The 20,621-nt window shown below is 43.2% G+C and overlaps 1 protein-coding gene across 5 annotated transcripts in view; it reads left to right on the top strand.

Moving 5' to 3' along the window:
• The window catches only part of celf4 (CUGBP, Elav-like family member 4), a 50,813-nt gene that overhangs the window by 20,625 nt on the left and 9,567 nt on the right, over nt 1–20,621 (top strand). For all 5 annotated transcript variants that reach the window (XM_028971334.1, XM_028971330.1, XM_028971332.1 and 2 more), the window contains exons 2-3: nt 3,638–3,720; nt 19,537–19,585. In XM_028971334.1, the coding sequence (XP_028827167.1) occupies nt 3,638–3,720; nt 19,537–19,585 (132 nt within the window). The remainder of the gene's footprint in view (nt 1–3,637; nt 3,721–19,536; nt 19,586–20,621) is intronic.

Genomic DNA, 20,621 nt, shown 5'->3' with positions numbered 1-20,621 from the left:
CCATCCGAATGTGTCAACTGACTGACATCAAAACCTCGTTCCTGAGGAACAGACACGCGGGGCGCCGGAGGCGGTGGACTCGGCAGAGCAGAGGAGTCACTTCCCCCCCCGGGGAAAGTCTCGCCCACGTCTCCCGGGCGGCGAGCCCTGGCGGCCGGACAGGCGGAGCTCAAGCTGGAGCTTCTTCACGCTCGCGCTGATACTCACGGTCACTGTACATTTCCACTCCTGGATTTGTAGCTCTCGTCTTTGGGTCATTACCTGCAGCAGCGGAAGAACGGTTCACGGAAACCGGAAAAACGCTCGTTGGTGCAGCGTTCCAGCAGCGACGCAGCAGAGACTCTCTCATGAAACCATCCAAAACAGACATGTTCCCCCTCATCTTCCCCTCACCTCGCGCACCAGTATAAACCAGTATAAACCAACCTTTCCAACACATGTACGGTCCTACCGAGTGGCAATACCCACTGGCCGAGCTAGACTTGGGTGGCTTTAAATCGAGTACCCCCACCCGGGGTAACGGTGTTCCAAAGGAAGGGAAGGCCGAAAGCACAACCCCAGCTTAAACACCCTAAATTATCAAAGCACCCGGGCACCTGACGAAGTACCAAGTAAGCGCCTCTAAACAGAACCCAGGGACGAGTCCCCGCTTGTCACGTGAACAGCAGAATGTGAACAGCACAGGGAAAGGACTAGGTGGCTGGAACACACACGAGACACAACCAAAGTGATATAACAGTGCGTTTATTTACAGTGCCAGCAAGTGAAGCAAACCAACCAAACCAGAGACCACTGCTAAACGACAACTAACACACACAAGAGGGAGATTATTTACAAAGGGAGAGGGAATAGGCAACTACTACAGCACAGAACCGAACTCCAAACCTCTCCACAGCAATGCAATAACCTCCTCACCTCTGTGATCTTTGTTCTTAAATGCATCCTATGGGCGGAGTCTCCAATCACCAAGCCCCTCGTGTTCCTAAAAATACGTACACAAACCACTAACGCCCTGGGACTAGGGACGTAACAACGTACAAACACACACACACAGCACACGTGTTCATCGTGTGGGAATACTGCTGTGTGACTTGGCAAGAATCTGCACACACACGCATACACATTTCCTGTGAGAGGAGCTGCCATGCTGTCGACTCACTTCCTTTTGTGCTAACGAGCCGGAGTTAATTAAAAACCACAAGCACAGGAGAGACTCTTCGACCCTACCAGGGTTAAACACATTGTGTGAACCCTTCAGAGAATACACACAAACACACTCACACACAAACTCAGACACTGACGCACACACGTCAAGCACCGAAGGTCCCATCCTGTGGTTTTACCAGATGAAGTGGGTACTGTGACACAGACTCCCCTCTGAACCCTACATTCCTTTGTCAGACAGCACTGAAAACAACGGACAACGAACCAATCCTGAACCCTGACATTTAGAATACCTGCGTTTTATATGTCGTGGCTGCCTTTCACCTTTTACTATAATATATTTATCGGAACTGCCATAATAAGATGGTAGCTTGTGACAGCCATTGCAGACAGTGTTTCGAAGTAATATGGTCCAGACTGTTAATAATCTCGCCTATGAACCAAAAGACTTACTACCATTGTGTCTTGGATCAAGACACTTAACTTTAAGATCCTCCTGGGAGACTGTTCCTGTAAATACAAACTGTAAGTTGCTCCTGATAAGGCCGTCTGATAAAATGCCATAAATGTAAAATGTAAATGGTGGAACGGATTTGTGCATAATATTTGGTTATGACACAAGGTGGCTGAAGTTACATAAGAATATTGCAGTTGTTAATCAAATTATATCATTATACAGCAGATTTGATACCTGCTTACGGCCATACGGAAGCTAAGCAGGGTCGGGCCTGTTTAGTACTTGGATGGGAGACCTCCTGGGAATACCAGTGTTGGCCTGGTGGTTAAGGAAGCGGCCCTGTAATCAGAAGGTTGCTGGTTCGTATCCCGGTCAGCCAAGGTGCCACTGAGCAAAAGCACCATCCCCCCACACCGGGGCACCTGTCATGACTGCCCACTGCTCACCATGGGTAATGGGTTAAAAGCAGAGGACAAGTTCAATGTGTGTGCTATGCTGCAGTGTTTACAAAGACAATGACTTCACTTGCACTTTCACTTACTGTGTTCATGGAACAAAGCATTGATTTTATTAAAATATTGCCTAATATTTGTATACTCTACATAACACAATATGTAGACATGCTATTGTGAAACTAATAATTTTAGTAGTTCAGAGTGTTTGTGAAATTTATAAACATGTTTTGGTTATGATGTTGGTCATAATCATACTGTCAACAGTGAACTATATAAAATTATAATATCACATGAACCTAAATACCATATTGGCCTGAGCATAAGAGATCTGTAATAAACCATTCTCAATATTAATGCACCTGCCAGTATTAGAACACCATGTATTTTAAACCTTATATCCAATATATATGACAAAACTAATTATTTTCTAATTTGTTAAATACATACAAGTGTATTGATTTATTTATATATTACATTGAACTATTTGCTGTTTAAAAATTTGTGTAATTGAACTGTCCCATCAGATTGATCAAAAATCATGTCCAGGTATTTGTTATATTGTAACTGGTAGCAGGAAATAGCTGGTATCAAATGGAATAAAAGCATACATAAAGGCCCACCATCAGCAACAATTAGCCTTGTAATTCCAATGATGTAGGTTAAACTACATCAATTTATTTTTCATTTTTTGCAATATTTAAACTATTAAAACATATTAATTGAAAACAAGCCCATTTCGTAATTACCCTAAACTTTTGGATTTTTTTCATGTGTGTTGCATCTGAATCTACCACATTAAATGTACAGGCCTAATTTTGAGATATATACTCAGACCCCTAAGTGAGTAAACTGTACATAAAAAAGAACAGTATTTCAACTCAAGTCCTCAGCTCCAGAGTTGCTCTTTCAGCTCTTAAATAATAGCCTGAAGATGAATGGGGTGCAGTTTCATTTCGAAGTGCACCAACACCATTTCCTAAAATAACAGCTGAGGATCTGAATATACCACAGAACTCTGGTCCAGACCTACCAGGACTGTTCTATTGCTTCAGGGTATTTTTAGGCATTTTTCCTTCGTCTTTGTTCCTCCAAGCAATATCTGTCAATTGCTCCTGTCTGTAAATTCAGTCAAACACTTAAACAAGAATATTTAAAGAAACAGGAGAATTACACGTGCAACTTGCTCTTTGTACTTTGTCTAGAGATCAGCACCATAGACATGTTGTTGTGTATTACTAATAAATACACCTTACATTACTTTAATTGTTTTACGTTTTTCTGATAATGTTTGGATCTATTGGAAGAGTGACATGTTAAAAATCATTCTGCATGAAGAGGTTAACTCCCGGGTCTTAAAATTAAATTAGTAATGTCTTGATTTTTAAATATGTTATATGTAGAAGCATCTGTGATTTGTGTTTCTTTCAATGCATGTTAAGTGATTTTGCTGAGTTAGATATTCTGGTGATTGAGTATGAGTATGCTGATGGTAGTAAAGCTTCGTTTCATTTGGATACTGTTTATTCATCTCTCTCTCTCTCTCTCTCTCTCTCTCTCTCAGGGTGTGCATTTCTTACATACTGTGCGAGGGAGTCGGCTTTGAAAGCACAGACTGCACTGCATGAGCAGAAGACCCTGCCTGGGGTAAGTTACACACACAGACACACACACAGTGAGAGAGGCAGTGACTCAAATACACACATTCATGCACTTACACACAGCTACACAAGGGCACAGATATCTAAAATTGCGCTCATCCATGTTACCCTGTTCTGCTCTGACCCTGCTGTGGCCTGATGAATGCTTCACCCTCACCCACACACACCACACACACCCCTTCCCACTTGCTTGCATTCATCCAAAAGCAGAAATCACTCTTTACCACACTAGAACTCTCTTGCTTTGAGAGATAATTCGGATTTGTAGCAAAAAAAACGCATGTGGATCTTTGTATGTGATGTTCTGTGCATGTGTGTCGCATCAATCTTTTTGTGAGTAAAAGGAAATCTCTCATTTTAGGCTTTGAAAGAGTCATGTTGTGCAGAGGAAGTTTCACATTTAAGACACATAACCCGAGGTGTCCATAAAAATGTAAAACCAAACATGAGTGTGTGGTTGCGTGTGTGTGTGAGGGAGAGAGATGGAGAGACATGGGGGGTAAGTTTGATGCTTCTCTGTCAGTTCAGGCTTGGTTTTAATGACTCCTCCAGGGATGCAGACGTGACGATCCTTTGATGCGAGTGATTATGACATCACAGATGGGGTGCTGAGTGGGTGGGTGGGTGAGTAGATGGGGGCTCACAGTCTCAGATCATTATGATGGAGGTAGAGATTTTTTTTAAATATCTGACTAAAATATAAACAAATGAAAGTTTCATTATTTTTGTGTGTGTGTGTGTGTGTGTATGTGTGTGTTATTTCTGTCCATCTTCTTGTTTAATATGCAACACTAATGAGAGTGATCAAGCCAACATTTGGCATTGAATTGTTTCAGCTTTATTATAAATCCCTAGAGAGTACGCACAAGTGAGCGAGCAGTCAGAGAGAGCGACAGGGAAAGAGAGATGTTGGAGAGTCGAGAGGTGAATCCACTAAACAAATGAGTTCATTAGCGATGAGGTAAAACGCAGATGCGCAGAAGAGAAGAAAACACAGAGGAACGCTTCATCTGACAAGAAAAGCACACACACAGACACACACGCTCCACACTGCACTTTCACAGCCTCTTTTCAGCTTGAGTTTGTGAAATCCTGATGGTTTCTCCAGATTTTTTTTTTCCATCAAGCAGGCCAAACTAAAACAGCAGTGGAGGCAGCCGTGTGGGGTGGTGGGTGGGTGGGGAGTTGTGGGTTGCTGCTACTTTTGGGTCACTGTTTGTTTGCCAATGAAAAGTATTGAACAATTTGTATTGAACGTTCTTTACTCGGCCCTGAAACAACCCTGATTTTTGTTTTTCTGAAGAATGTTTAATAGCAAATAGAAATAATCAAGTAGCACTACACAGGCAAAAATAATATTAATAATAGTGAACAGACATTGAGTCAGGAATAAAAACGTTTTTAAAATCCTGTTTAAAAGTTTTGTGTCTAATATTGCAAAGGTTCTGCTGTTTATTCCACAATCTATGAACAACTACAATGAAGTCCTGGTCTCCATTTTATGCAGAGTTTTTTTTAAAAATCCTTGAGGTAGGTAGGTGCCACCCCATAAAAAAACTAATATACAAAAAGACCACAGTAAATAAGGGTGCTCAATCTCTCTCTCTCTCTCTCTCTCTCTCTGTGGTTTTGTGTGTGTGTGTGTGTGTGTGAGAGAGCACACACACACACACACACACACACACAAAGAGCCACACGATTCATCAGCTCAGTGTCGGCCTCTCAATAAACTAATCAATAACACATGATACTCCATGCAGAAAAGCCACTGGACTGACTACAGTAACACACACACAAACACACACACTCAAATGGGGGAAACAGGAGTGTGTCCGTTTCAGCACTTCTCTTGTGGAGGATGTCAGGTCATTCAGCTCTAGCTGAGTGTGCAGTGCACAGTAACTTTAAATTCAGTAATATAAATAAACACTCTCTTTTGGTTTGTTTGTTTGTTTGTTTGTTTGTTTGTTTGTTTGTTTGTTTGTTTTTAATGTAAGTGATATATTTCACAGTTGCTAAATACAGATGAGTGTCAGCTTTAGGCCATAGAAGCATTATCCACAAGTGTGTGTGTGTTTGAGGGACTTTGTTGTACTGGACATTCCAACAAATGTTCATTTCTCCTGCAGAGGGGCCACAGCCCGCAGTCGAGTGGATCATGCGAACATTAGTCAGAGCAGAGGATGAGCAAGGAAGAGTCACGTGCCGCCTTTTAATTTTTGATGGGCACTCTGGCCCAGATTGGGCCATAATTGCATTACAGGTCACTTCTCAATAGCAATTTGTGAAAGTTGTGGTGATGTGTGCTGGGGAGCCTATCGATTGGAGCTGTCCAGGGTGCTGGTTTCACACACACACACACACACACACACACACTGTCCAACTGTTCATGCTTCCCTCCCTCCCTCTCTTTTCCTACATCAGTCTTACAGAGCATTCTCATCTGACAGTTCCTAATGATAAGGCTCTTTGTGATGTACTGGAAGCCCATAACTGTGGTTAAATTAATTATCCGAGTCTATAGACTCCCTTTACATAGCAAACAGCTGCAATCAGGGCCTGACCCAAAATCATTTCCCAACAACCAATGCAAATGAAGCAGAAACTTTATAGTGTAATTCATCATTTTCAATATGCTTCACTATGTGACCCACACTAGAAGTTTCAAGAAAGTGCTATGGCATTTTTATTTTTTTTTGGTGAGCCATATATAATGCATTCAGAATGCATTATCATTATTTAATTTGAAATTCATAATGAATACATAAGGTTTGCAACAATATTATGTATTTTAATGCATATTTATGTCTACAGCTTTTGAATAGTCTCCTTAAAAGAAACATGACGGATCTTTAACCCCTTTAATTATCACATAGTTCCTGTTAATTACTCATTAAATACAAGGAATCAGTGATGTAGTTATATGGTCCAGAATAGAATTCTGTCAGGTGAAATTAGTTTAATTTGAGTTACTTTGAGTTCTGATATATTTCTATATAGAACTGGAAAATCTTAGTGATTTAGAACAAAGAACCATGAAAAACAACATCATTACCCAGACAAATATTTACAGGTATAAACATGATTAATAAGTTTTTCAATTGTGCTCTCTGGTTTAATTTGTAATCTGTTATTAATATTTTCATAAATAATAGACAAAAGAGTCAGCATGGCCCTTACAAATGGCGCTATGTCTTGAGTGAGACTGGAACTTCAAGCGAGAAATCATAGCACGAGTCAGCTCACTTCTCTCTGCATTTACCATGATGCTCCGCTTTCCCAGCTAGTCATTGTCTCTTATTTCTTTCATTGCCTCAGTCCACACTTAATTTCCTCTGCCATCTCTGCTCTCTCCCTTTTTCCCCCTCTCTCCCTCCCTCTGTCACACTCTCGCTGTGTCATTCTCTTGCTGTGTCTTACTCCCTCTGTGTGTGTGTATGTGTGTGTGTGCGTGTGTGTGTGATCAGAGAGGAGAGGTTAATGGAGGAGACAGTGGAGCATTTTGTTCCAAAGGCAGTCGTGGTTTCTGTGGGAGTCGTCGAGGGATGAGAGGAGAGAGTGGTGAGGGACGGTCTTTGCCGATAGTAAAAAAGGCTGGTGAACAAGCACAGGTTTCTAATTTAAAAAAAAGTGATTAGTTGTCACATGTTACATGGGTCCTCTGCATTTAACCATCACCCTTGGTGAGCAGAGGGCAGCCATGAAAGCTGCCCGGGGAGCAGTGTGTGGGGACGGTGCTCTGCTCAGAGCACCCCAGGGTCACCTTGGTGGTTCAGGATTTGAACTGGCAACTTTCAGATTTTGGGTCTTTTCCTTACCTGCTAGGTCACCACTGCCCTGGTTTCTGCTCCCCATAGTCTTAAAGGTAGTCTGCAGTTATCACAACAAGCTGATCTCATGTCAGAAATAACACATGGGTTAAAGTATACTACCAGTCAAAAGTTTGGGCACCCCTACTGTGGTTCTGGAGGCTAAGATGTAGTCTCCTAATTTTACCTTCATGGCTGCTTTGTTCACTATTGTCATCATCAAAAGCTTCTTCTTGAGTTGCTCATTAACATGAGTGAATGATAAAAAATGTGTTCAAGCAATGTATTTTACCGACCATCAGCCTGGTCTGATATACTGTATACGGTGTTGTGTTTTTTTTTTGTCATTTGAGAATCAAAATCATGCTATAATTATTTCTTATATTATATTATATTATATTATATTATGCCATTGTTTATTTCAGCTGCCTACCTTTCTTTATAGAGGAACAATGGACAGGCCTTTTTCTACATTCATCCCCACTCTCCCATCAGTGTCCCTCTTCCCTTCTCTGCCCTCCCTTGTTTCTTTCTTCTCCTCTCCTTTTCGCTCCTGTTGTTGGAAAACCAAAGGAACATTCATGCAGTGTGATATTTAGTCTATTTCTTGGTCTCTCCTGTCTTCTTCTCTTTTCATTTCCTGTTCTCTCGCTCTCTCTCTTTCTTTCTTTCTGAAGACAGAAAATGATTTCCAGCCATAGAAGGAAACAGCTAGTTGTAATTGTCTGGGATCCAGACGGTTGGATGAATGACCTCTGTTCTCTTCTGTAATGGGTTCCACTGTACCTTCCATAGGTTGTGGCTTTTGTTATTAAGTGCAGGAGATGACACTTGGCTCCCAGGTAAGCCTGCAGATAAGATACACACAGAATATGCACACTTAAAGTCTTTACATTAAGTATCTGGAAGCTTTAACATGATCTCAACCATAAATGTTAAATTGCTCAGAGAAACAAATAAATAATCATAATTTACATTTCAGACACATTGTTGACAAGACATCTCTATAAACCCATTTATGACTTCCTACAAATAAAAGACTGCTAATGGAAAACTATATTAGACTGATTAATCTGGAGACGTTCAAGATGTACTCAAGATTTAACCCTTTCATCAAGAATCATCACCATATACAGATCACCTTCAGAATTCAGTTACATTACATTAATATGCCGAATATGTGCCGAAAACTCCAGAGAGTGGGGTAGTAAAGAGGAGTTGAACCCAGAAACAAGTGGAGAAGACCCCCCAGCATCTGAGGAGGTCCTAATGAGGTCTGAACACCCACTTCATACCGGCTCCCAAAAAGGATGCCAAAATCAAATTTTCCTTTCATATTTGTTCTTTGTCCCGAGAGAACCTCTGATACAGGAATACGGTGTCCATCCACCCCCAACAAGACTCTCCCCTCCCGGTACTTCAGGCCATTTGCCGGCCTTTTTGCCACCTGGTGACAGCTCTTGTTTGTGAGGGAGAGGCCACAGCTCGGAGATAAAGTGTGTGTGTGTGTGTGTGTGTGTGTGTGTGTGTGTGTGTGTGTGTGCAGGGGGTCTTCATTAACACTGCCGCATTGTAAGATTCAGCTGACAGAACTGACAGATGAAACTATTCACAACCTACCATCTCCATCATTATGCCATTAAGCAAACCTGAAGCTAATTAAGGTCAGACTGGAAGGGAAACTTTCAGCCAGCTTGAAGTCCAGGAGCAATACGGTCCTGGGAAATTTAAACTGTGAACAAACACTTGATTCCTAATTCCTGGTCTGCTGAACTAAATGACTATAACATGTCTGACGATAAAACAGCACTGTCGCACAATCCTGTGGGTGTGAAAATGTAAAGCCTTAATTAAAGTGAATCATAATTAAAGCCTGGTTCATGGACCTTTGACTCTTGACCCCTTCACTCATGGCAAAGTCAGATGAATCAATGCAACAACCACAAAGAACGCCCTGCACACAATATGTTACAAACTAGTGATCTTTCTGCCCCTGTGCTGGTTGTGGGTGCTGCCCTCAAGAAACGTCACATCCCTTGCGGAGGTCAGGCCACTGTCCAAGACGATCGCTAAAGTAAGGGCCACGCCCGCGTCAGAGGGATTGTGGGAAAATCTGGCAGGCGCTGGGCGTGCTTTATGAATCAATGTCAGCCCCTCTGAGAAGAAATGATTACGCTGCAGGGGAGGGGGGGGGGCTGTTACACACATTGTGAGGGGGTGGTCAGAAGAGAAAAAAAAAATTAGTGTGATGGATTGAGCCTCTCAGGGGAACAACCTTGTAACGTTTTTGGACAGGATCCTGACTTGCTCAGCTCTCTTTTACGCACGTGCCCACACAAACACACACACACACACACACACTTTTGCTGAGAATGGTTGACTGGCTCAGAATTTTCATGGCCGTAACTTCATATAAATCTCGGCCCTGCACATGATGTGAACCAAGAAAATGGTTACATAGAGCACACATCTTATCTTAAAAAGTCAGCGTAGGCCCAATACAGACATTAATTATTCAACCTGGTTATAAGTTCATCTCCATGAAGTGGAGATTTGTATTCTCTCATCACATCCTGGAACTGCACACATAGTTTGTTGTGTGTGTTCTGTTTTTTGTGCATAGTGAACAACAAATGTTTTCACAAGGATATGAATATATGTTTCAGTAAATGGTGGACATTTAGCAAGTCTGAATATGTTTTGCCCTTTAAAATGTCACACCCCTCACAAACATAAAACAGAGCTTTGGGTGCGTGGTGTTTGTGAGATGGGTGCTTCCCGTGCTTATTTCAGGCATGTTCATATGCTTGAGTGAGTTACATCACTCTTGTTTCCAGGTTCTGCTGAGCTTCCTGTTTTGTTTACATCCTCCCTTTATTCTTTAATGCCAGAGCTTTAGGGACTTCATTAAACTGCTCACACTGAGCTACTTTCTGATGAATAAACCAAGCTATTCTGCCCTCTCTCTCTCTCTCTCTCTCTCTTTATGCTAATTATACTTCAGAAAGTTTGGTTCATTTTTATTTACAGACCTATTTTCTTCAAATACAACCAGTCCTAATAAATCTGCAGAGTGCCGCATATAATAGGAACATTTTGTAATGCTCAAGTGTTATTTTAATACTAGATGAAAACATATACGTCAAAATGTCTGTGAATCCGAGGAGAGGGATGCCAGCAGCCCTATTTCTGTGCAGACGAAGGAAAATGCTCAAGGCAGCCCTTTGAGTAGAACCCGCTGAGACTGCAAGTTCGGCTCCAGTATAACGTGAAGTGTATAAAATTAGTTCCGTGACCCGGATTAGGGCGAGGTCAGAGGGGCGAATCAGCAGTGAGACAGTCTGCGAGAACTCCGGTGCACTTCTTTACACAGAAGCTTCTTGGGGTATTTACCCTTGCACGCTTACAGGCTTTGCACGGCTCTCTTGTAACCATAGAAACAAGGTGTTTGTATGTAACATGAGAGCAAAACATCCTAAGCCAGTACGAGGCAGTGGTGGCCTAGTGGGTAATGAACTGAGCCTGTCATGGCTGCCCACTGTTCACCTAGGGAGATGGTTAAAAGCAGAGGACACGTTTCATTGTGTCACTGTGTGCTGTGCTGCATTGTTTCACAATGACAATCACTTTCACTTTGACGGTTACCATGGTAGTAGCCTAGTGGGTAACACACTCGCCTATAAACCGGAAGACCCAGGTTCAAATCCCACTTACTACTACTGTGTCCCTGAGCAAGAAACTTAACCCTAAGTTCCTTCAGGGGGGGACTGTCCCTGTAACTACTGATTGTAAGTCGCTCTGGATAAGGGTGTCTGATAAATGCTGTAAATGTAAAATGTCTGGTACTGTACACCTCGTCCAGCAGGTTGCCTGGAATGCTGCAACTAAAGCCACATTAATATTATGCACGATGATGTCAGATACTGCAGCAATGGTGTATCTGTAATGATGATGTGCATCACAACAACTGTGAAATATCCACTGAAACCTCACACTTTCAGGCTAATGTTCTATCGTTGCTTCATATATTATGCCCAAGCACCACTTGTGGACACCCAGGAACAAAAGTGATTCATGTGTGAATTTTCTTTTTTTTTTCACTTTCTGCTGAAACAAGACATTTGCACTTATAGATGAAACATCAAGTTACTTTGTCAGTTCTGCTGCCAATACATGTTCCTGGCAGTAGGCACAGAAAGCTGCTCTGTAATGATATTCTGTACTCTGGCCTTACTCAGAAAACAAATCTGAAAAACTTTTCAAGTAACATAAACTGTTATATATATAATTCCCTCCCTATACAAATTAGTCTGTTGTGGCCAGCCATTATTCTAAATAGTTATAGGATGTGCTTTAGGAGGCATGTGTGTGTGTGTGTGTGTGTGTGTGTGTTAGCAGGCAGTCCATAATGGAGTCGTTTTGCTCCCATGTACATCTTTCATTGCCTTTATTGTGAAAGCGCAGAACCAGCACTCACTCACAATGACACACCTGGCAGTGTTTATGTCTGTGTGTGTGTGTGTGTGTGTGAGAGAGAGAGAGAGAGAGAGAGAGAGAGAAATTCCCCTCTTGCCCCTAGCTCATTTTGACGGGGTAATTGCTGCTTCAGTACCAAGCATGCCCTGCTCTCTCTGTTCCTTTTTTGTCTCTCACTCATTTTAAACCCGTTAAGACAGCTGTCCAATCACAGCCTCAGAGTTTGACAGGAGGGCCAATCAGATCCCCTCATTAGTGTGCAGCTGGAGGCAGATGTGGGAGGGTGGGTCTCACGTCAGGAAGCGAGGTTGTGAATAATTGATGGCGCTGGCCTGATAATAACTCCTGTTCTCCAATTACACATAATTAAGAAATGAAACCACACTTTGATATCATAAGGCTTTCTAGAAGTGTAATTAGTGCAATTATTAGGCTGTGTGTGTGTGTGTGTGTGTGTGTGTGTGTGTGTGTGGCTTTGTCTATATTTGTCATGTCCCCTTGATGTGTGCGTGCTGTGTTAGATGCACTAATATTGTCATATGTAGTGACATTGCGTTTGAGAGTGGCCGTGTGACATGTGACTACCAGTTTCAGTTTTCATTGTGTGACGTAGTATAATCAAGCTACTGAGCAAAGCAAAAAGACTGGAGCAGACCTTTTAAAACAGAAATTTCTACTTCTTACTGTGTGTGTCCTGGCGCTTCTCCCAGCTCTGTCTCTCTCCCTCACACAAAGACACCACATATATACAAGCACACACACACACACACACACACACACACACACACACACACACACAGAGGCCCTGTCCCCTGGCTCAGACCAATAGTAATTACCCTCCTCATTATCTCTGTAGGGAGCAGAGCCCAGCCCAGAGCAGGGAAGGGCACTGCTGAAGTGCCTCACAGATGGCATGAACAGGGGTAGAGGGGCACAGAGATGCTGACATGACCCCCGAGAGGGTACAGTGTGGAATATATACATATATACTCACACACACACACACACACACACACACACACCAACTTAAAACTCCCTCACTCACACACTCACTATATATATACACACACACACCAACTACACACTCCCTCACTCACACACTCACATCTAAGGAAATTCAAAGTCACCAATTCACCTAGTGCGGATGCCTTTGGAATGCGGGAGGAACCTGGAGAGCCTGGAGGAAACCCGTGCCAACACAGGATGTAAAACCCACAAGGTCCCAACCAGGATTCGAACTCACAACCTTGAGGCATGAGGCCACATCGCTATCCACATAGTGACCATCATAGTGTGATCGCCACAATTTGAAGAAAAACGTATATACATATATGTGTGAAAATTCGATTTCATATTTTGATCCATTACATTATGTGCATCAGTGTGCAGACTGAAACAAATAGGAGAATTTGTGCCAAGCTCAACAGTGCATCTCCAACCATCTCAGGGATGGGCCTGGGAATAAAACGTCGCCATGACAACCCAGCCTTCAGCAGAGAATGGAGATCCAGCTTCTGTTCACTGATGCTGCACTTTTGGTATTCCTTGTTTGTTTGCCTGCTTGCATGTTGGCTTATTTTGCTGCAACAGAAAATTCCGCTCCTGTTTACCAGAACGCAGAGATGCTCAGCCAGATTCAGAGACACGTGTGCTGGAGGAAGGAGTGTGCATGCTCCCTCGGGGGATCCCTGCAGCCTTTTTCTCTTTTTCACCCATCTCTCAAGTGATGGCCTTACGCCTGTGTAAAATGTTGCATGTTCGGTCTAAAATCATTAAAAATAAATATTTCATAAAAGACAAAATTTGTCTAAAAACACTGGATCTATAGTGTACAAAAATACAACAATGTTGCAACAGTAGTAAACAAGGAACTAAAGTTTATACCCAGAATTATTTAAGCCAATAACACAACCGTCACAATAGGATGGTTACGTTTTCATCAGTGATTCTCAAAACTTTCCATGTTTGGTGAGATTTGGTGTGGCCGCTCAGCATGATGAATAAGGTGCATTGGGTTAAAATTCAATAAACAATACACACGGAGTGGCTGCCAACAAAATAAAAAAAAAATCCAGATTATGTTTAATGAATTGATGGTCTTACAATTGCCTCCCGTATTTTGGATGGCTTGTGTTTTCAGCTTTAGAGCTGCCTTACAATAGATACAGTTAGACAGGCAATATATATGCTAGCCTATAGCTGCTTAGTGGTAACACACTCGACATGGCAGCCAGACGACCACAAAGTCACAGGTTCAAACCCCACTTACTACCATTGTGCCCCTGAGCAAGACGCTTAACCCTGCGTGTGTCTCCAGCGAGACTGTCCCCATACTGATGGTAAGTCTGTTAAAGTAGCAGCAAGTTAGGTATCTTCTTTACGGATCTAGAAGGAACCAGGAGTAATCGTTCTATCCATTCAAACCCACTTGTCCAGTTCAGGGTTCACAGTGGGGCTAAAGGGAACCGCCCCTGACAGAAGGAGTATATTAGAAATACTGTACAGTGCTGTGTATGTGTCTACGTGTAAATGCCATGGAAAGGTTGACATCACTAATAGATTTATCAAGATTAAAAACTTATTTTGTATAAACCTTCAATAAAAAAATGCAATTTGCAATGCTTCAGGCCAGAGCCCAAGAGCTACAAAAAAACTGAGAGGAATATTTCAGTGTTGTCAGATGCGCAGGAATGTTTTGACAGGTAACCACCAGACAAAAAGAGATGATAAAACATTTCTCATAACTTCCAAAGGCCGCCATGGTGTTTGTGTTTAAGGGTTTAGGGTACCTGTCACAGTGGGGTTAGACCCGTCTACAAATGGCCCACGGAAGGAGCGCAGCCCAGAAGAGGCAGCTCCAGAGCGCTCGTGAAGTAATTGACAGGATCGTGTCAGGAGCAGCATACAGCGCCGTGTTTCAGGTGTCAGGAAGTGCAAATAGCGGAACTCAAAACCTGTGCCCTGTCTGCCGGGCGGACTTTCACCTCTCTGCAAAAAGAAACCCTGGCAGGCCGAGGCTAGGCGCTGAGGAGGGGCGGGCGGCCGCGGGTCCGGGCCGGTTACTGTACGTGCTGCGGCTGGCACAGCTGGAGGCGTGACACAACGTGCAACGTCAAGCTCCTGGGGGGATGTGGGCAAAGTGGTACTGATCAATAAATCAATGTTCTTCTCTTTGTGCCACCAAGCTAGAATGAGCTAAAGCACCTAGATATACACACACCCACGTGTACATACGCACACAACAAATGTGGCACAAGAAAAGCACCGCTCTTGCCAAAAGACATTTTATTGTTTTAAAGGTTGTGTGAGGGCTGTGTGTGTCTCTCTCTGTGTTTGTATATGTGTGTGCGTGTGTGTTACTTCTGTTGGATCATTAAGCTATTGATTTGCTTGGCTGCGTATAGGTGTTTTTGGGGGGTGAGTTTTTCTCTGTGTGACAGACAGCTCGCTCCCCTGCTCCCCAACAACCTGCTGTACCTCAGGGAGAGGGAGAGAGAGAGAGAGTGAGGGAGGAAGGAAGGAAGCTTGGCACAAGGTCAGCGAGTGTGTGTGTGTCCCCTCTCCGCATATATGGCTTCCAGTCTTTCTGAGGGGACATGCTTCTTGCCATCAGACTGGGCATTATAAACTGAAACTGGGCCTGCATGTATAGATCTGTGATCTACAATTATCCTAAAAGGCAATTTTTACATGTATGATACACAATCACAAAACTGGATGGATGTATTGTGAACCATTTCAAGTGAAAGTGAAGTGATTGTCATTGTGAAACACTGCAGCACAGCACACGAGGACACAACGAAATGTGTCCTCTGCCTTGGTGAGCAGTGGGCTGCCATGACAGGCACCCGGGGAGCAGTGTGTGGGGACGGTGCTTTGCTCAGCGGCACCACGGTGGCACCTTGAAGGATCGGGATTTGAACCGGCAACCTTCTGATTATGGCGCCGCTTCCTTAACCGCTAGGCCACCGCTGCCCCTCATCGTATAAGGCATTATAAACTATTATCAATAAGTTTCCTATGGTGATATAGCTACGTCACTATTGGTGCAACATGCGAATATACGTATTGTATTGCAGTGAATTCTTTTTAACTCACACGACATAACTGATTTAAATGCCCCACAATCAATGAAATGCCACGTTATACGTTTTATGATTCAGTTAAAAGCGTCTCGGCCGTTAACAAATGTTACGAATCCCCTGCAGAGGCAAACTGTGTTATCTCCTTCCCTTACTGCCGCGGAAAAAGCAGCTCTATTTATATGCCCACATAATGGCTGGAGATTAAAGTGAGACAAGGCAGTGAGTCTGGAGGCTGAACTGACTTGACCCTGTTGTTGTACGGTTCTCCTCGCTGTTCTCTTCATGAGTTGGCTAATTTAAAAAACAGAGCCGCAGCATTGTCATGGCGACTTGGGTTCCTTGCAGAGTTCTGAGTTCGATTTGGATCCTCCTACACAACAGAGGTCATGAGTGTGTGTTCCTAAACAGCTCTTAGTGCATATTTTATAGACAGACTTTACTTTAAAGACCCAGAGTAGAACTGTGTGTGTGTGTGCGTGCGTGTGTGTGTGTGTAAATGAACCAACATTATTCCCCATTTTCTTTGTCTTTCTTATGCACTAGAGGCTGTGGTTTGACTCTGTGTCATACTCATTTACAGCATGAGGAGAATCTCGAGAAAACACAGACACAATTATGAGTCCAAGACTCTAGACCAATGATGGGATGCATGATGGGATGCATGATGGGATGCATGTAAGCATATGCACCATATGGTGTCTTTATTTTCATTAATGTCTGTCCGGATCACCATGTCCTTATGATTATGAACGTTTTTGGCTTTTTTGGTGGATATGGGTATTTGACTAATGGGGCAGTGGTGGCCTAGCGGTTAAGGAAGCGGCCCCGTAATCGGAATGTTGCCGGTTCGAATCCCGAGCCGCCAAGGTGGCACTGAGCAAAGCACCGTCCCCACACACTGCTCCCCAGGCGCCTGTCATGGCTGCCCACTGCTCACCAAGGGTGATGGGTTAAATGCAGAGGACAAATTTCACTGTGTGCACCGTGTGCTGTGCTGCTGTGTATCAAATTTGACAATCACTTCACTTTTTAACTTTAATGAGACTAATCTTACATGGAAGGTGTGTGTTTTTCCTCAAAACACTCTCTGAGCCGTGAGAAGCAAGTTCTGCAGCTTCCAATCTATAATTCATCTATGTGGTTTTATTTAGTGTTTGTTCGGTCTGCAGAGGCGGCCGGTACAGTGTGAAGCAAACACACACTGCAAACATGCTGCACACAATGAGAGATTTGTGTGATGATGTGTTTGAGTCCATGAGATACCTGCAGACGCAACGGAGGAGCGTTAGAAGGAATGATGTCATAGTCTGACCATAGTCTGATACAGCCAAAAAGTGTGTGTGTGTGTGTGTGTGTGTGTGTGTGTGTGTGTGTGTGTGTGTGTGTGTGTGTGTGTGTGTGGAAAGTGTGTGTGAAAAATCTCTCTGCCTCTCAATGAAAACAGTGCCATTCTTAAAAAAAAAATAATAACAACCTCTCTTTATTTCGGTCAGATACACACACCCTCACACACGTACGCAGAGCAAGCATGTAAAATTCCATCTGTGTTTGGTGTGGGCGTACATCGCTGTTACATAATCACTGACAGATCGTGAGTTTATGCGGATGTGTGTTTGTGTTCTACCCAACCACTGAATTCTTCTTCCCAGTAGAATTCAAATAAAATTGTGTGTGTGTGTCAGCATGTGTGTGCGTGTGTGTGTATTACTATATAAGGAAATAGGAAATGCTTACAGATAAATGTTGAGTGTGAGTATAAGTTTGTGTATGTGTGTGTGTGTGTGTGTGTCTGTATGTTTATGTGACTAACTCTGGAGTTTGTCTGTCTCTGCGGATTTAAGAGAGGCTTCTCAGCATCCCCCTGCTTGCCTGATGATACGTGTACACGTGTACACGTGTGTGTGTGTGTGTGTGTGTGTGTGTGTGTGACAGGGAGAGATCGTTGTGCTGCTCAATGCTGCCATCTACCTGCAGACCTTGTTCTGCCCTGGAATCGAGAGACTGCTTCATCGAAGGAATTTGGAAGGAGCTTGTGCTCCATGAAAACTGTAGATTTCTCACGCTACTCGTGGCCACCTGAATCAAATTCAAACCGCTCAGGCTCTGCATCCCCCAGAACTCCGTTATAAAGGCTCATAAGCCACTGCGCTCCTCTATGGACTATGGGCACGCATCGCTGACCCTACACACATGGCAATTTTCAGATGAGCTTCCAACCAGAACACTTCCTTCTGTCTTCAACACTCAATACTTATCTATTCAGAGATTGCCATCTCCCCTGAACGTAAACACTTCTTCACTTGTTCCCTGTAAAAATCATAGTTTTATAGTTTTTATAGCATCTACCGTGGTTCACGGTACCGTGGTTGAACGCACAAGCATGTGGGTTTTGAGTGTATTATACAAAACCTCATTAAAGGGGATTTAAGGATCACTGGGGGCTGAGTGAGGAGAGGAGCGACGCCCAACTTACCATTCCTTTCCATTCCTTGCAACCCTTCTTTTTTTTTGCTCCTTTTAATATTTTTTCTTATTTTAATCATTTTCAATTACTTTAATGTCGCGGGCAACATATGCTACGAATTGTATTTCTGGTGATAATGTTGCATTGGTGTCTGTATATGAGAGTCAAACAGAATATCAGTTTTCCCAACTTTACAGGGCTTTATGGGTGTATATATGTCGAAAAATAATTTGTCGCATGTATTTGTGTGTGTGTGTCTGTGTGTGTTTATTATAAAGTAAAGTGAAGTTTTAATAAGTCATTCACATGAATCCAAACTTGGTACTTATGTCATAAGATCGAAATATCTATTTATAAGGATATTCCAAATATCACGCTAAACACCTCAGTGAAAATTTAGGGTGAAGTTGTGAATTATTGGGATAGAAGCTGTGCATATATACACTCACATACGCAGTTATAAAAAAAAAAAAACCTGACGATCATGCGCGCACGCACAAACACTTTTATGCATACATTTGCAGTGTATGTTGGCAGGGTGCTGACTGGCGTTATTAAAAATTGATTGGCGTGTGCCAGTGTGCTGTTGAAATGTATTATTAAGTCTGTACTGGAGGGAGGCTGGTCACAACCAGGAAGCAAAATGCTTTGATTTGACTCAGAGGGACCACACACAGATCCCCCCCCCCCCCCCCCCCCCCCCCCCTCTATTTCTCTCTCTCTCTGTCTCACGCACAAACACACACGCATGATACCCCCCTGTCAAACATGACGCTCTACCGCACTAAGATATTATTCATAAAAAAGGATAGAAACACAAGAATACACACACACATGCAGTTCCCTACTGTGGCACATTTACTCACACACGCACAAATTGACATTTTTATCAGCACTTTATATTGGTCAAATCTGAGCACAATTTCTGAACCTCCCTCTCTCTCTCTCTCTCTCTCTCTCTCACACAGATGAACAGGCCGATCCAGGTGAAGCCAGCCGACAGTGAGAGCAGAGGAGGTACTGTAGTATTGTTTTTGTTCAATCTTTTATTTATTTTCATGTTTATTTATTTAAAATCCCCTCTTGCTGTCAACCCAGCTCCGTGTCCCCATTACTAACACGTCACTGCGTGTGACAGCCGGCTGACAGGCTATGAGGACCTATAGCGTCCGTGTCCATTTGGGACAACTGAGAGCCGCGGGGTCTGACGGCTTTTGTTATGACCCTTCGCCAAGCACCTGATGCCAACCCCAGTTTTGACGTTCTGCGGAGAGAGAGAAACCTACTGATGCAATCTGCTGTCATGAAGAACGAGTAGAACCTGCACACACACCAACGTCCTCCACAGAGTGGAACAACACAGTTACCAATAGTTACGAAAAGCACGTTTCATTTGGTGCTTAATAACTCACACACGGTTTTCCCCAAATTTCCTGAGGATTCCTGGGTTTCAGTACAAGATTAGTGTTGATGTCTGAACCATTTCTGAAAGCTGACACCCCTGTGCTCTCACTGTCTGCTTGTTTTTTGGCTCTTTTTGTTGCCACCAGCTCTCCTCTGCAGGGTCCGCTGGTGTGTTGAAAGCTGTCTCTGCTTTATTTCCCTGACAGCCGTGGGATCTCATGTCGATTTGCTGTCCCTGTTAACACCCCCCCCAGACTAAATTGTGCTAGTTTTCAATTCATTTGCCCATTCCCCCTCTTTTCCTGCTCTGCCCTCCCCTCTCCCTCATCCTCCCTCCCTGTGTATTCCTCCCTAATTGAAAGTTTCTCCCTCTCTCCGTGACTGACAGATCAATTGTCTCTATGCTGCTGGACAGCTGAAACATGGTTATAAGCCCCACACACACACACACACACACACACACACTGTTGCAGAAATGAAGCTTTACAGAAGCTTTAGCTGGTGAATATACTCACTGTTCATTAAGCCAGAATTCGGTTATGTAGGGCGAGTCAATAGCATTTTGGCATATTCATCACTCAAAGAAGGGTGTGAGAAATAAATGAGAAGGAGCGCCAATGCACGCACAACACACACAAACATACACACG

This window comes from Denticeps clupeoides, chromosome 3 (assembly GCF_900700375.1).
Source record: "Denticeps clupeoides chromosome 3, fDenClu1.1, whole genome shotgun sequence".
Taxonomy (NCBI): domain Eukaryota; kingdom Metazoa; phylum Chordata; class Actinopteri; order Clupeiformes; family Denticipitidae; genus Denticeps; species Denticeps clupeoides.
Note: the sequence above shows the minus strand (reverse complement) of the source record. Positions and strands in the feature narration are given on the sequence as shown.